General features: G+C 43.6%; 1 protein-coding gene across 3 annotated transcripts in view; it reads right to left on the bottom strand.

Annotated features, from left to right (window-relative positions):
- Positions 1–1,178: 1,178 nt before the first annotated feature.
- Positions 1,179–17,826, bottom strand: part of LOC147431103 (ribosomal RNA-processing protein 8-like) — a 28,277-nt gene continuing 11,629 nt past the window's right edge. The window contains exons 2-9 of one of the 3 annotated variants that reach the window (XM_086493749.1): positions 6,650–6,711; positions 6,138–6,189; positions 2,566–2,680; positions 2,436–2,470; positions 2,170–2,276; positions 1,902–2,016; positions 1,776–1,820; positions 1,179–1,703 (exon numbers count right to left, since the gene is read on the bottom strand). In XM_086493749.1, the coding sequence (XP_086349875.1) occupies positions 1,635–1,703; positions 1,776–1,820; positions 1,902–2,016; positions 2,170–2,276; positions 2,436–2,470; positions 2,566–2,680; positions 6,138–6,189; positions 6,650–6,711 (600 nt within the window). In that variant the 3' untranslated portion in view covers positions 1,179–1,634. Of the gene's footprint in view, positions 1,704–1,775; positions 1,821–1,901; positions 2,017–2,169; positions 2,277–2,375; positions 2,471–2,565; positions 2,681–6,137; positions 6,190–6,649; positions 6,712–17,826 lie in introns of all 3 variants that reach the window. The other 2 variants (XM_086493748.1, XM_086493750.1) reach the window with 2 other exon arrangements.

The following is a 17,826-nucleotide window of genomic DNA, read 5'->3' as shown; positions in this document are numbered from 1 at the left end:
TTACAGTTCCACGCCGCCACTTTGAGTGTGGTCCCATAATTCTCGAACCGTCATGTGGAGCGTCGCTCCAGTATTACTACTCTTCCATCTCGGTAAAAGGCAATCTTGCCTTTTCCCCTTGCCGCTCTAATCTTCGGCATTACTTCCTGCATATGAGCGATCTGCGAGAGGGTAAGATCATCCCCAAGAAAAATGTCCGTCTCTTTAAGGGTTGGCCTTTTCTTCAAGGACTTCTTCGCTTCCATGGAGGGAAAACGGAGGATGAGTGCCCTTTCTTTTGAGGTTTCCCCAATGCTTCCATTTTTTTTTATGTTGCCCACTCTCCAGGCTCTTGTGTGCGTCGGCTCATGAACGCCCATCAAGGCCATGAGTTCTTTTACCTCTTCGTCCACATTGCCTTTGTCTTTAAGACCGCAAATTCTCACATGTAAAGCGCGTACACGTCTTCTTTGCTCCTCCTCTAGTGTCTGATTAATGATAGTGGGTGTGGACGTGGACGTCATCTCCTTGCCTTTTCCTTTCTTGGCCACCTCGATCCATTTCTCAGCTTCATCCGCCTTCTGCTGAGTTTTTGTAAGAACATCCACCCAAGAAGTCGTCATCTCTTTGTGTTGCTTTCTCCCTCTTTGATGGCCCGTACTTGCTCCTTGATCATGTTGATTTCTTCGATTACTGAGGGTTGCAATTTGCCCTCTTCCAGTGTGTTGCTTGATCGTGCTTCGGCGAGATCTTTCTTGAGTGACGCAATCTCTTCATCTTGAGTCGTCACTCGGTCTTCCAGTGCATTTATCTTGCTTTCTTGGATCAAGACGCGTCCTTCGAGCATTTTTATTGTGCCCAATAGATTGCGGTTCATCTTGGTAATAGTCTCCGTCATTTCCGCTTTGCACTTTTGAGAGAGCTCTTACTATCTCTTTTCACCCACATGGCAAGGTTTGAGAAAAGCATTGCCCTTTTCACACAAGCTCAAAATGGAAAAAACCTCCACATCAACACTCCCTTTCTCTTGAAAGGCATTATCAACAAAGTTGACGCCAAGCACCCTCTTTTGTTGTAGTAACAAAGTTCACCCAGAGCACCCTCTTCATAGAACAAAGAAAATTGAGAGCCTACCTACACATGCTAGTAGCAATTCTGTTCCATGGAAATCATTCAAGAGTCTCTTTAGTACATGCAAATTCATCCAAACTATCTTGCTTAAAAATCCTTACAATAGTAGAGCATTGCAATAACCATGCAAACATTATCTTGAACGCTTGCAGTCGCAATAATTTCATGGATCGTTAATGCATACAGTCAGTCCAATCTCAAGAGCCAATGGTAGTTATATACTCACTTTGATTCAACAGGCCACCAAAGCACATGAAGCTTGGAGCATATATTTGTCAATATGAGTCAATGCTAGTCCTATACTCCTTCCACCATGGTAACGATATGGAGAAGACAATATTAAAGAGACGAAGTGAATGTCTTCTCCACGGGATTGCTTGACAGGAAGCTCTTGATCAACTTCGTAAGATTTTTGCTAGTGCAGAAAACTGAATGGCATTGTTGGGCAGAGGTTTTGAGTAACCTACTTGGATATTTTTTACCGCCACCCAATAGAGAATACGGTGAAACCCTCGAGAGTACTCTTATCTCCGTTTATAAATGCAAGGTTTAAGTGAAGGCCACTTGCATTGTTGAAGTTTTCTTTTCAAGCCCTGCAAAAGAGGGGTGCTATAGCAAAAGTTTATGAACAAAGTTTTAACCTCAAAAGAATGGAGGAGCCTTACCTGCTTTGAAAATTCAAAAACCAGAAAAAGCTTGTTTGAAAAATCCTGCATAAAAGAAAATGAATGTGGTTTAAAACACCAACATAATTTTCCTTTACTGATCAAGAAAAGGGCAGCATATCAGACCTTGCGCGCACATGAGAACCCGAGAGAACTCATAGCTTTGATGAACTGTGCAGGATCTGCACCACCATTTAATGGATCAAATCGGCTCCTTACTTCAGCTATAAGCAATGTGCCTCTGCAAAAACACTAAAGGAGTTAATGGATCAAATCGGCTCCTTACTTCAGCTATAAGCAATGTGCCTCTGCAAAAACACTAAAGGAGTCCATTGAAGATTCAACGATGCAACTATGCCAGCAAACGTTGCACTAAACTAGAGGAAACAAAGACCTTGGCTTCAAGACTCTGTGCGCTTCATTGAGAAAGCTAGAATAATCTGTTCCCATTAGAGATAAACAGAAAACTACTACATCAATCGATTGAGTCTTTAATGGTGTCTGTAAAAATAGAGGACATCAAAGAATGAGCCTTTCGCCCTCCAAAAATAGATTAAGCCATTTAAAAACAGACTGTCAGCAATACCACGTAGTGCTTACATGTGCCATGTTGCATGCAATTATTGTCTCATCAAATGCAATAAGATCTAAGGAGTATACTTGATTGTTGACGCTCTTTGCAAGTTTTCCACTGCCTTCAGCAAAAAGTAGAGATCAAGACACGTGAAACACTTCTATCACATTTTCTTTCATTCTAAAATGTAAACTCTTTTATCAAACAGAAACTTACCACACCCAAAATCTGCTACAATTAAAGAGTTGCTATGCTGTTTTAACCAGTTGATTATGACATCCAATGGCTGGCTTGGCCATCGAGACATCTGCTCTTGATAACCTGCATGATACTGCCATAGTTCGAGGATGGTAAAGCTTTGTGCGGAGTATAAACTCAAAGATAAGTTGATGAAATTTCTAGAGACAAACACAGGCTCAGAGAGCCAAGGCAACTATACTTAGCTCTAAATTCTCTAAGCTTAAATAAAACCCCTAGGGTGATTCCTCAAGGTCTATGACCTTGGATCTTGTTTGGTGATACCTTTTGGTAACACTAAGGACACTTCTGAGGTATTTACCTCAAGGCCCATAATCTTGATTCTCAATCTAAAAAACCTCTTTTGCTTTCACGAAAGTACAAGGTAATAGCAGCAGTTTACAGAGGAGGGAAAGCCAGTATATGAGACGTCATCATGCCACCACCAAAAAATGAAATATGAAACGTCTTTGGTGATATTCTATCATCTAGTTTCTATTGACCATGAGAACAGTAATATCACACGCACACAAGACACGCAGCAGTTTACAGAGGAGGGAAAACCAGTATATGAGACTTCATCACGCCACCACCAAAAAATGAAATATGAAACATCTTTGGTGATATTCTATCTAGTTAGTAGTTCCTACTGACCATGAGAACAGTAATTTCACACGCACATACATTTCACTCACAAATCTACACACATACACATGCACACCTCCCCATTCACATGCGCCGCACGCGCGCGCAAGCATGCACACACACACACCAATTCACATACACCAATAGCAAGAGTCATGTGAAGGCCCGCTGCTCCAATCCCCCCCCGCCCCGCCCCCCATAAAAAATATATATTTTTAAAATCACCCTCCCCTCTCCAAAGACAGTGGCGGATGGCTCCATTCATCTGAAAGAAGCTCGACACTCTCAAAGCAGCGATGAGAGCTCTCATTAAAGGAGAACAAGAAGATCACCGACTTCAATCCAAAGAAGTGGAGAGCAAGCTCCACAACACATAGTGGCACTTGAGGCAAGCATTGTTGCACTCAAGGAGGAGAATTAAACCCGCGAGGAGCTAGTAGGTGCTTTAGAAGAAGAGGTGGCCACCATTAAAACTGCTGAGAAGGAAGAGGGAGATCAAGGAGGTAGACCAATAAAAGAGCAGACGACAAAAGAACAAGGTAGGATCTGTACGAACGGATCGTATGGTACAAATTTTTTTATTGAAAAACATTGCCCTGGTTTTTGTAACTTTTGGATTGCTTAAAGGGGCGCCTATTGTGCAATCGATTTGTGTCTAACAAAAGCAAGATATTGCAAAGAACTTATCTCTATGAGCTTTTGATCTGTGTAGAGCTTTGCACATGCACTCTTTGGTCCATCACAGGTGCGCGCCTACCTGCGTTGAGTGGTTTTATCAAACACTACATCTCCATTTCTCATTATCTGAATGTTTCTCTCGCCATAAGTCTCCGTGTTGTTGATAAATCAAGGGTATTTGCACTTGACACCGTCCAAGAACATGTGGCTAAGAATACTACTCGACAACAACAACCCACTCCTAGCGATACCTCAAGTCCATCTCTACAACCGTGACTCACCCAAAGGCAACAAGACACTCTTCAACAAGAAGGAGGTGTTTTGAATGTTTTCAGATAGGCCATACAACTTACACTTGTCCTCATAAAGCAGATAAACAAGTCCCAGAGTAACCTTCCGCCAAGAACTTAGCAGGCAAAAACAACAGTGGGATTGGTTCCAGATATTTGTGCCCTCACCTACCAGATGCATCCAAGGAATCATACCGAGCTTATGGAAAAATTTACAGCACCAATGCACTTTTCTTCGACATGAGAGCAACTCACAATTTTTCACCCGTTTTTCTTAAATGTTTGGACATTGATTACAATCAAATTCGTTGCAAGATTTACGCAGAGTTAGCTACAAGTGATGCAAAAAATGTCACACCACTCTTCCAGTCACCATCAAGGCAAAGTAGCCTTTCCCTGCCAATTGTATCTTGTGAATTTCAATAATAAAGAAAAACCAAGAGGGGCACCTAGTTAAGAGCCAGTGCATCTGGGAGTGGAAGTCTACTACTCCATGTCTCATCTGAAGTGTGGAATTCTCTTTTCAGTTAAAGTGATTGAGTGTTAAAAGTTTTTTCCAATTGTTCTTTCAATTGGCACGTGGTGCCCATGCAGTTATAAGGACGCTAGTTAGTCTATAGGTCGTGATGAGGGAGAGGTACAAGCGCCAAGTCAGACCATTTTGCATTCACCCGTTCATGCACAGAATTGTGTGTGAGAGCAGCAGAGATTGCAGACCTGGAAAATTCCCGCGCTCTAATAAAGTGCAATATCTCATTCACACCATCAACCAGCAGGCTCAGAACCCCATCATCACTTATGATACCTAATCTAAGGTTCAAAGCAGATTTGGACCAGGAATCAAGGAGCAGCCAGCCAAACTCATCAATCTTTGATGCTACCCTTAGCTTTAGACTCTCCAAGTAGTTTCATCAACCAGCATGGAGGATTGTTGTGCAGCAGTTGGTTGCAAATTTCCTGAACAGGGTCCTCAGACTTGGTGCCCTCTCTCCAGACAACGGACCAAGCAAAGATGGTCCTTGCACAAAGCCTTCCAAATTTTCACAGAACCATTAGCTTCTTCCCCAAATTCAGAAGGCGGTGACAGTCAAACTCCAGAGTTTCTGTCTCGTAAAGGAAATGGAGGAGTTATTTGGTTTGGGTGTAGTCAAGTCCCAACTGATGCTGATTTCATTCCTATTTCGACAGGGATTCTTCACCATTCGGTGGTGAAAAAACCTCCCCTTTGTAATTTTCTTCCACCCACTGGGAAATCTTTCAGAAAGACAGTTTGTCTACGAGACAGCAAGATAATCAGCAAGCCGTCTTACGGTATCCAAAGAGCAGAGACAGCAGGCAATGGAGCAGGAACAGGTAATGCAAGATCAAACTCATAGAGACCACAGATGGATTTCGATGGCAAACAAAGATCTTGTGCAAAGAAGGCAAGCAGAAGAGTGGCCAAGAAAAAGAGATGCAAGAGAGTAGAGCAGAAAAAGAACTCCCTGGATTATAGGTTTAAGGAATGCAGAGTTCCTCCTTCAATATTCCCTCTACTTCATTCCAGCCATCCCCTACTTTGAAGCCCATTGTAGACCACTCTGTTTGTAAAATCTTCCAACAACAGCGTCATGGGAGAGCCTTCAGACTAAGAGGAATTCCATTAACTAACTTGACCTGGTAGATTGGAATTCAAGCATTAAATCTTGGTTTGACAGAAATTTTGAGAATGCCCTCTGTAGCATGTAGCTAATTATGTGAGAAGGTTTTCGAACTCAACCTGTTATTTAAATGAAAATCACTTTTCACGCAAAAGGGGATGAAACCGTTGCTCTTCCTGACAGGATAAACTAGCTTTAAAACAATCATTGCAGTGCCTACATGTAGAAACTATCCTAAAATTTCAGAAAAGAAACAAAACTGTTCTTACATATTTACTGAACAAACAGTTGCACTTACACAATCAAATGCAGAAGGATCCTCATTGAAAAATCTAAATGCGTCATCCCCACTGCATGATAAAAGCAGGTCTTAGTCAATCTATATCATAGGCTTTCAGAGCAAAAACAAAGTAGGAACCTAAAAGTGAAAATACACGATATTCACGTGTAGCTCAAATCTCTTTCATTCAATGAAGCTTGTCAGCCTTGAATTACGCTAAAACAAAGAACAATTTCCACCTTAGCCCAAAAGACTTGCAATTCACATTACGACTGGAAAATTAAGAGGATACAAAAAATCCATCAGTATGTACACCTGTGCTCAGTCTCATGCTGTGTATCGGAGGAAAAGTCACACTTGGACAGATTCCAAGACCATTGGCCATAGCCAGTGAAATTGCGCACAGCAAGAAAGGTCTAAGATTTTCCAATATAGTTGAGAAGATAGCATGTCAAATTTACTTCTTGCAATTTGGTCAACCTTGTAAAGAAAAGATATTTAAAAGAAAGCATAAAGACCATATTATTTACCTGCTTGTGTACAGTTTCTCGTTCAACATTCGAAACTGACCACCAGACAGTCTTGCCCGCAGCTAAACAGCAAAGAAAACCAATGTTGTTGAGTGTGTCAAAAGAAGCCTCGGTTGCAGTTTTCCATTAACACCATACAGTCAGAACTGTCTATGCCACATGGATGCAAAAAATTGCTGGAAAATTTGAAGGAATGGAGAGAGGAGAGAAGCAAAGGAGATAAACACAAGAAGGTGGGGGGGGGGGGGAGGATTGGATTATCGTCCACGGAGGTCATATATGACCTATGGGACCAAAAACAAAACATTACAACGGTGCTTTTAAATGAACGTGTTAGATACATATCAATTAGGGAATAAGGGTCCATTGGCAAGGAGGAAAGAACAGAACAAAAGCTAAGAGGTGGTAAATGAGAGGGAAGCTGGTTTGGGAGTTTGAAACTCCTGAATGACAGCTTTGCCACCTCGATAGACCGCCCATTTGCCTTGCTTGCGGGCTACGTGCATCTTCTTGAGCTCGCTTGTTTTAGTCTTTAGTTGATTCGTAGTCAGTTCTTCGGTGATCCAAAGGTTTTGTCCCTTGAGAAGGCGAGATTGGCATAACAGCTGCGATCGTTCGTCTTTGTCCTTGAAAGTGAGGATACGCTGCTTAGGTGGCACCTTCCTATGTGTATCGTTGATCCAAGAGATGGTTTCGGGCTTTATGTGGATTGGTTGAAGGATATCATTGAGCTTGGTGATGGCTTCTTCAAGGGTGTCCTCAATGGTGCACCATGGGGAGGGAAGTCCCCCAATCCTGACCTTGAGGCCAAGGAATTCTTGTAGCCGACGCTCTTGTAAAACCGCTTGTATCTTAGTGTCAATCTTCTTGGTGATGTCGTGTGTTGCCGAGTGAGCTTGGGTGATCTTCTCTTCAACTTGCTTCACCTTGTTAGTAGTGAGGTCTACCATAGAGTCAAATCGTGCCTCAAGTTTGCTAAGGCGAGCCTTGAGGTCACGATTTTCTTCCAACTCTGTCTACGGCTGATTGGAGTTGTCCGATGTGGTCGGCTTTGCTCGGGCTGCTACGATAGCAACGAAGCTTGGTCGTGTTCCTGTGGGCATCTTTGGTGATGTCTTTTCCTTAGTAGCATATGCTTCATTGGGAGTGGAAAAATCCATCGTCTGGTTTTTTTGCAAAGGTGTGACCCTCTTCTAGTGGAGATAGGTGATTAATGGGGTGTGGACCATGGGCTGCAATGACCCTGCAATGACGAGGACGAGGCAGTTGAGAAGGCGTGAGACCACCAGCAGTTTATGTCCTTGCCTCGTCGTTGTTGTTGGCCTTGATGCGGGTGAGAGGGCGCTCTTGACAGCCTGCGCAGTGAGAGCGCACGACAGAGACAATGAGGCAGTTGAGAGGACGTCTTGACAGGCTACGAGCAAAAGCGAGTGTTATGAGTGCATATAGAGCTAGAAGAGAGCAAGAGGAGGCGCTCACAATGTACAAGAACTTGGACTTGATGATAAGCTTAATATTGATTATAAGACTTAATACTTTATTAAGAGAGCTAGATACAACACTTGGATTACATGACTTGAGTACAAGACAAGGCTTGATTGCAAGGATAGGACTTGAACATAAGAACTAAAAGAGGGATTTCCTCATAGGAGCGTCACAACTGGTGTTGGCAAGACCAAGGGGCTTGGTGGCCCAAGACCCCTATTTATACTAGTGCTTGAGGAGGTTACTTGAGGAGGTTAGATCTTTCTATGTTCTTCTTCAAGAGGTTAGAATCTTCTAGAACCTTCTTGATCCTTCTAGTTCTTCTAGAACCCTCTAGATCCTTCTTCAACTTTCTAGAGCTTTCCAGAAACTTCTAGATTCTTCCGGAATCTTCTCCAAGCTTCTAGAAACTTCTTGATCCTTCCGGTTCTTCTAGAACCTGCTAGATCCTTCTTCAACTTTCTAGAGCTTTCCAGAAACTTCTTGATTCTTCCGGAATCTTCTCCAAGCTTCTAGAAACTTCTAGAATCTCCTTGATACTTTTAGAACCTTCTAGGATCTTCTAGATCCTCCTAAATTCTTCTAGAGTCTTCTAGTGATGATGTAGGCGATGACACAGGCGATGATGCAAGCAGCGACTGACTCTCAAGCATCCATGACATTACCCCCTCCTCTAGCGACGAGTTCCACGGGGAGCGGTGGTGTTCCTTGACTGGGGCTTCCATAGATGCTATTGATGGAACTCTTGGACTTTGAGAGATGCATGCTGAAGATTGTGTGTTGGTTCCCAGGTTCGTTCACTGATATCATAGCCTTTCCAATGCACCAAGTACTGTAACCTGCCACGCGAAACTCGAGAATCTAGGACTTTCTCGACCTCATATTCGTCATGTCCTTGAATCTCAACCGGAGGAGGTGGTTGTAGGGCTCTTCCTGGGATCTTCGACGTGTGACAAGGTTCTAGCACAGAGATATGAAAGACCGGATGGATTTTCATGGATGAGGGCACTGGAGTCGATAGGTGACTAGATTGACTTGACGGATAATTTTAAATGGGCCAAGCCTTCGATAATCGAGCTTTTGACAGGGACAAGATGAACGCAGATCACGCCGGAGGAGCCACACTTTATCCCCTTCTTTGTATTTTGGATGTTGCATGCGATGTAAATCTGCACTTTCTTTATACTTGGATTGAGCTTCTTTGATTTGAATTGTAAGTTCTTTGTGAATTGCAAATAACTGTTGTGAAAGATGCATAGCAGCTGGATTCTTGACTTGATGCTGCCTGTGGATATTTTCTTTGGAATGTTGACCATAATTAGCAAAGAATGGAGTGTGAAGGGTGGAGGCATGAAAACTGTTATTATAGGAGAATTCTGCTAGCGGTAGGAGCTCGACCCAATTATCCTGGTGATAATTGATAGTACAACGGAGATATTGTTCCAAAACTTGATTTACTCTCTCTGTTTGTCCATCACTTTGTGGGTGATTGGCTAAGGAGAGGTTGATTTGTACTCCGAGTAGCTTGAGTAAGCTTTTCCAAAAGCTAGAGATGAACTGTGGATCTCGATCAGAAACTATGTCATCCGGTAATCCGTGATAACGATAGATATGTTGTAGAAAGAGTTTGGATGTACTTTCACCGGTGATGGTTTTAGTGGTTGGAATGAAGTGTGCCATTTTTGTAAACCGATCCACGACTACTAAAATGGAGTCAAATCCTTGTGACAAGGGTAGCTACCTCTACAATGAAATCCATGGAGATGGATGACCATGGTTTGCTTGAAATGGGCAAGGGATGGAGTAACCACATGAGGACGATGACGAGGGGCCTTTGATCTATTGCAAATGTCACAAGTGCCTAGATACTCCTTGACAAGCTTCCACATTTGAGGCCACCAAAAGTCACGGGAGAGAAGCTCAATTGTCTTATTAACCCCAAAATGCCTTGTTGATGGAAGATCATGCCATTGTTGAAGTACCTCCAAGCGTGTTGGTCTTGGCAGAATATAGAGAAGTCCCTGATAGTAAATTAGTCCATCAATTTCTTCAAAGTCCTCATTAACCCCTTCTTCTTGTAGTTGTTGTCTAATATTTTGAGCAAGTGGGTCTTTGGCAATTTGCCTTCACCTTAGAAAGAAAAGTAGAAACTTCAGGAGCTTGGCTCATGGTGGCGTTTAGCTTAAGCTGCTCAGGTTTCAAAATCACTGACTCTTGTTGATCAAATGCTGCGTCGCCTTCTCTAGGTGCAAGGTAAAATCTTCTTGATAAGGTATCTGGCTTACCTTGTTGACAGCCAGGCCTATAAGAGATAAGAAAATCAAACCTTGATAGGATACCACTCCACCTGGTTTGGCGACGATTCAAGACGCGAGATGCAATGAAGTATTTCAAATTCTTGTGACCTGTATAGACAGTGATCTTATGAGGAGCTCCTTCAAGTAGGTGACGCCAAGTGTCGAAGGAGTCAATGATTACTAAGAGCTCTTTGTCATGGATTTCATAATTGATTTCTGCAGCTGAGAACTTGTGGGAATGAAAGGCCACTAAATGTACTCGACCATCCTCTCCTACTTGGGATAGAATAGCGCCAAGGGCAAAATATGAAGTGTCTATTTCTAGGATGAAGGGCTTTGTAGGATCTGCGTGAATTAGAATGAGTGCGGTCGTGAAACCTTGCTTGAGAGTCTGAAAAGCTTTCGCGGTCTCTGAGTCCCAAACAAACTTATTATCGCCTGTCAACCTTGTGAGTGTTGTAACCACCTTGGAGTATCCCTGTATAAAGATACGATAGAAATTTGCAAATCCGAGGAAACATTGAACATCTCTTACCGAGGTGGGTGTCTCCCAATCAAGGATTTCACTCATGGATGAGCACGGATGTATGCGGATTTCTCATGAAAAGATGAACTGTTTGCATTCAAGGAGGTCACATTCCTTGTCTCTTCCTTGGCACGACACAATCGTAGAAAGAGCACAAGAAAGATTCAGCATCAAGCATCGCATTTCCATTGTGCCACAATTGATTGATTTAGATCAGAAAGTCAAGATTCGATCCCATTGTTTGCGTGTGTGTGGTGAACGGGTTGGCACTCCGTCTATTTGTTCATCTACATTGCATGCACAGTCTTTAGAGAAGACCAGATTTTTTCCACTCACTTTATATGGAATAGATATGTTCATGTTTTTGTGTTGGAAGTGGTTTCAAGAATTTTCAACCTCGGGATTCTTAAAGATGATGGACGCATGACTCTAGACAAAGATGAAGCATCGAAGGAGACTCAAAAGACTGTGTCACTTTCGGCACGGCCCAAAGAAGCAAGCATTGCAGACCTTTATGAAGTTCAAGTATCGCACGACCCACACATCAGAGTGGGCCGGCGAAGAGTCCTTCCCAAGATTCCGGATGTTGTTGGCGATCTCCCTCGACGCCATACAGTTCAGTACCACTACCTCACTTTGAAAAGGAGGGAATGTCACGTGACACATCCAACCCTATGTGTCCGTGGACAAGCTACAGCATGACAAGGGTTCAATTCAGTCAGTCTAGTCAGTCTATCTTAGGAAGTGTTCTTGCACTTTTGTGAGTCTGTTCGCAGACCGTGCATGCCCAGGCACTTAGAGTAGATGCATATCCTCTGGTTGCACACTGCATGATCATCAGCATTACCATCAAAATCCAACATAATCCATCAGGAGCATTTTCCAGTGCAATAAACCTATTTTCCTTATTTTTGACATTTTTCACTTATTATTTTTAAGTGACTTTTGTTGGAAAGTAGGTAGGGCAATTTTGCTAAGTTTGTATATAAGCAAACCCAGAGCTAGCACTTTCTGGCAGAAAAGGCAACAAGAGCACCTTGCTCAACAGGCAACTTCTCAGCAAGACCCTCCACTCAGCAGGGCTAGCGTTTTTGCATCTGCAAGGACCTAGCGTTTTCATCTACAGGCAGCCTGGCGTTTGTTGCACAGCAAATCAGCCCCAGCATCAGCAAGACCCATCAAGAAGCCTAGCGTTTTGCATTTGCAAGACAACCGGAGGAGCAGGACCATTTTCAGTCCTAGCGTTTTTGCATCAGCATAGCGTTTTGCAAATTCACCGCGATGGAACACCAAGAAGCATCAGCGCTTTCAGTTTTCAGTCCTTAGACAACCCTTGAACCTCGCAGATCTCGCCTTCCCGCAGCAGATCCTCGCCGCACAGTCAGATCCCGAGTAGTTTGCAGATTCAGCCCGGACAACACAAATTTCAGCATCTGTGTTTTCAGCACATCGTCGTCACATCGTCGTCATCGACATTGTCCCCGACATAGAGTCAGAATTCAGTAGATAAAGATTTCTAGATTTTAGCCATTAGCGTTTTCAAAATTCAGCACGTCTCGTCGTCATCCTCATCGTCGTCGACATCATCGGCAAGTCCAAGCATGGTAGAGATTTGTGCAATTAATAGTAGACCGCTCTCGCCAGAGAGAGTGAGGCCTTCGGAGGAGGGTTTGACAACATTCTGGTGTCGTATTCTTCTCTCTCTATCTCTCAGTCTCGGCACCTTCATTCACAGTGTTCACCACTTTGTTTGTGTCCATTGCACTCTCTCACTAAAGGAACGGAAGGCTCTCCCTTTCGTAAGTAAAAGGAACCTTGAGCACAGTTTGGAGCACTCATCTTGGGCAAAGTTCAACATTCACTTCCGCTGCACCTTACATTACAGGGCATTGAACAAGATGACCGTCAAGAACAAGTTTCCGATGCCTCGCATTGAGTATATCCTTGATAGGCTCAATGGGGCAAAGGTTTTCAGTAAGGTCGATCTCAAAAGTGGATACCATCAGGTAACGGTATTCAAAGGTGACATCTACAAGACCGCTTTTCGCACAGAGCGAGGGCAATGGGAGTATATAGTCATGTCTTTTGGATTGACAGGTGCAGTGGGTACATTTAACCGTCTCATGGTAGGCCGGTTTGGCGATATGGTTGGTGTATGTGTGTTCATCATTCTTGATTATATTCTCATTTTTTCTGCATCGTGGGAACAACATGAAAAGGATGTAGAAAGGGTATTGACTTGTTTGAATGAGTGTCAGCTGTAATTGCAGCTAAGAAATCTGAGTTTTTTCTCGTTGAAGTTACTTATCTGGGTTATATCATTTCTGCCGAAGGCGTAAAGCTAGATCCCGCGCCCAAAACTGCATATGATGTGCGTCATAGTGACATAAAAACCCATTTTAGCCCTGCAAAACGACAAAATGGTCGAACCGTTTCGACGAAACATGCGAAACGAGTTGATTTTCTCTTTTCTGCCCCCTTTTGACCAATTAGCCTCAACCACCCGTTCCAGGATTTTTTAAGCTATGCACAAAGGCCGCCTCAAAAAATCAATAGATTTTTTTACCTTCATGCACATCGAATAATGTCTCTCTCTCTCTCTCTCTCTCTCTCTCTCTCTCTCTCTCTCTCTCTCAACCTTACACGTCAGCATGGCCCCCTCGTCTTTATCTCCACGTTGTTGCAGCTGGCTGTCGACTTACCTTGTTCACTCGTGACTCAAGTCTCGCATCTAGATTTTGGTATTTTATGTCTTTACAAATAAATTTGTATGTATATTCAATGTATAATTATACGAACATACATATAAAACGAAACCTGTGTTTCGCTTTCTTTGAGCTCCGAAACGAAACGTTTCAGAAACCTCGAACCCCGAAACACACGAAACCCCGAAACGTTTCATGTCACACTGATGTGCGTTCTTTTCTTGGTTTATGTCAAGCATATAGTTCGCACATAGAGAATTTTGCACGCATTGCCGCACCCATGACAGATGTTTTGAAAGGGGTAAAGACTCGCCGTCAGTGCGTGGATTTGCCCAAGGCAGCCATTGAGACTTTCGCAACTCTCAAGGTTGCGGTGACAGAAGCGCGGTGTCTTATCCTTGCCTCTTGGGATGACCCCTTTGAGGTATGGACGGATGCGAGCAATGTCGCCATAGGCGTTGTGCTTCAGCAGCATGGTCGTCCACTTTTCAACCTATGACACACTAGCAGATTAGCCCGAAGTTGGTTGCAGATGTTCCCCCCATTTTCAGCCATAAAAACGCAGCCAAAACAGTCATTTTCAGCCACCGAAACAGTCCCGAAATTCAGCGATTAGAAGATCACAGATTTCAGCCTACGTCGTCGTCGTCATCACCGTCGTCGTCATCGGCATAGTCCCATTGCATACGCATTGTACACCTTTGTGCAATCAAAGTAGACCACTCTCGCCGACAAGAGTGGGGCCTTCGAAGAAGGGTTTTACAACCTCTCGGGTGTCGTATCTCTTCTCTCTCCTTCTCTCAGTCTCATTCACTTGCACGCACAATATCCACTCACTTTGTTCGTGATCATAGCACTCTCCATAAGACGGAAGGCTCTCTCCTTCCCTAAGAACTAAAAGGAACCTTGAGCAATAAAGATCACTAATCTTGAGAAAATACAACATTCATTCCGTTGCACCTTACATTGGTATCAGAGCTTTGGAAGTGTTCTGCATTACTCAAGGAAAGAACCACAAGAACCACAAGAATTTTTAGCTTGTTGCGATCGCACGAACCCAAGTTTACTTGGGCGTAGCGATTCCTAATCGTGTTTTGTTGAAGATTGACAGGTATCCCAAGAAAGAAGAGCTTGTCCAACCTCCCCTTGTGTCTCTTTTCACTCATTGAGAGCGGACCGTGCACTTAGCAGCCGGCCAATCGACGTGAGGTGGGAAAAAGCAACCTTGGTGTGAGCGCAAGGCCGTCAAGGGGTGCGCCCGCAGAAAGGAGTAGAACTCGGGTGAAGAGAAGATCCTTCTCCAACGCGATTTGCAAGCGAAAGAAAACCTCAAGAATCCCAAGAACCCAAGACCCTCAAGACTCAAGAACCTCAAGAACCCTGGATTCTCACGAATCAAGGACCTCAAGAACCTCAAGACCCTCAAGAACCCAAGTTCCTCGCGAGCTTAAGAACCCAAGATCATAGTGCATGGTCGTCACCCGAAGGGAATGGATACTTCGCATACAGGTGATGAGCATGAGAGAGGCGACGAAGACTCGTCCCCACCCGGAGATGATTTCTTCAACCCTCCCCCTTCGCCATCTATGCCACCAAGTGCACCAAACCCTATGGAGGAAATGGTCAAGCAGATGATGGCCATGATGGATAGACAAGAAACAAATCGCCTTACTCAAGACCGTGAGCGCGACGAAAGCAACGCAAGACTTGCCGCAAAACAAGAAGACAATCGACTTGCTTTAGAACGCGAGCGCAACAAACGCAAAGAAAGGAAACAACTCAGGAAGGCGGAAGAGGCGGCAAGAAACGCGGCTTTGGAGGCCGAGCATACAGCTCATAGATTGGCTTTGGAGGCCGAGCGTGAAGCTCGACAAGAGCTACGCACTCAAGAATTGCTTGCCCAAGTCCTAGCCTCGAAGACCGAACCACCCAAAGATCGTGGGAGTTCGTCAAGTGACGCAAGCCACGATGAAGATTCCAACCATCCAGTCACAGAGAAGTTGACTTTCAGTAAGTATGATGGTAAGATGGATGCTACAGTGATTCATTCTTGGTTGCATCAACTTAATGCTTATTTTGCGACAACTAAGAAGACAGGAAATAGCAAAGTTTTGACGGCAGCTATGTACCTTGTCGGTGATGCCATCAATTGGTACCATGCATGGCAAGAGGCACAGCTAGCCGCGCACCTAGAGGCAGCCGACGATTTCACGTCCCTCTCTTTTAGTTGGGCTAATTTCAAAGACAAGCTCAAGGCACAGTTTATGCCACCTCAGTACCTCGCATGATTGAAAGAGGATTGGCATAATCTCAAGCAACATGGTATGCCAGTCGTGTCTTTTTCTAACCGTATTTTGCAACTAGGCACTCAATTATGCAAATCGGATGATGAGCGCAAAGAGGCTTTTCTCTTTGGGTTAGACGAATACATCAAGTTTGATGTTGAAGTCTTTGACCCCGCGGATCTCAACAAGGCGGTAGCGATTGCTCTCGCACAGGAGATGAAGCACAACAAAGGAAAGCCTAAGGAGAACAAGACTTTCCCAAGTACCTCGCAGACTTCTCAGAACCCTCAGAACGGTAAGAACGGTAAGAATGATAACTCTTCTAACCAATCTACCAACAATCTCATCAAAGAATTCTTCCAATGAATCTAAGGGTAAGGCTAACACAACTGCTAAACCTAAGCTTACTCCAGATGAAAAGATAGCACAAGGAATTGTAGGAGGTTACATCACTTCGGAAGAACAAAGCATGTATTCTAAGGTCGTTGTTTTCATTGTCACATTAAGGGTCACATAAAAAGAACATGTCCTAAGCTTGAATCGAATGAATCTAAAGAACCCACAGCACCCACTACATCTATCAATGCAATGAATGATAACACGATTGTGCCCAAAGTTTCTCAAGACCCTCCCATTGATGATTCTCTCATTAAATGTTATGGTCGTACGTCGGGGCACCGTTTTGTCATATTGTTTGACCCAGGTAGTATGCATGATGTGATCAAGTCTCTCTCTTGTTGAGAGAGCCCACCTCGAAGTTAGTCCGAGATCTCCTATCGAGGTCTCTGGCTTTCGTCCCGGTATGGACACTCTCATCACGGAGGAGTGCCTTGATGTGTTGTTTGCAATTCAACAGACTGCCTTAACTAGAAGATTTGTTGTTTTTCCTCTCTCAAGATGTGATATGATTTTAGGCATGAACTGGTTTCGTGAACTGAACCCTCTCGTTGATTGGGAGGCTAACACTTTCACTCTCAATGCCAAAAGTGATTCTCCCATTGTCTTTCATGGAGTGGACACTGCTCCTTCTCTATCTCTCATTGCTAATATGCAGGACAAGGTTGAAAGGATTCAGGAGAAGGAGACTCTCTCAGTCTCTTCTTCTCCAAAGCATGATACACAGGATTTGCATGATTATGAGAAGCATGATGATTTGAAGGATAAGGATGTGCATAATGATTTGGATGACAATGACAAGCATGATGATTTGCATGATCAAGATGTGATTTCTCACAAGCATGATAAGCTGCATGAAGATGAAGTGATTGTTCACAAGGATGATGTGTTAGTTGATGCTTTTTCTAGCGAAGCTAACCTCGTTGTAGATTCGATCAATCACCAAGAATCAATCTTGGCTTTCGAGTCGAGGTCCACAGATCCCCCACAAGAAGATTCGATAGATCCAGAAGAAACGATCTTGGCTCTCGAGCCTTGGTCCAAAGAACCATCACGGGAAGTATTATGTGTTGGCATGATTGATACGCACGTATTGTTCGAGTGTTTCATTCGTGAAGGTTTCCTGTATTTTAGTCAGCATCGTTATGTGATCCCTTTTTCTAGGCATGACATATTGTATGTTGAGCACGTTTCTCTCATGGATGAGCACGAATGTATGCGGATTGTTCATGACAAGCTGAAAAGTTTGTATGTCAGGAAGTCACATTCCATGTCTCTTCCTTGGCATGACACAGTTTCCGAACTAGCACATGAAAGTATGAGCACCAAGCATGGGCATTTCCATTGTGATTTGCCACAGTTGATTGATTTCGATCAAACAGAAAAGATTCGACCTCATTGTTTGCATGTGTTTGATGAACGGGTTGTCACTCCGTCTATTTGTTCATCTACATTGCATACACAGTCTTTAGAGAAGACAATT

The sequence above is a fragment of the Adiantum capillus-veneris genome, chromosome 21 (assembly GCF_014529385.1).
Source record: "Adiantum capillus-veneris isolate H3 chromosome 21, ASM1452938v2, whole genome shotgun sequence".
Taxonomy (NCBI): domain Eukaryota; kingdom Viridiplantae; phylum Streptophyta; class Polypodiopsida; order Polypodiales; family Pteridaceae; genus Adiantum; species Adiantum capillus-veneris.
The sequence above is the reverse complement of the archived record's forward strand: the minus strand, read 5'-3'. Positions and strand labels throughout refer to the sequence as shown.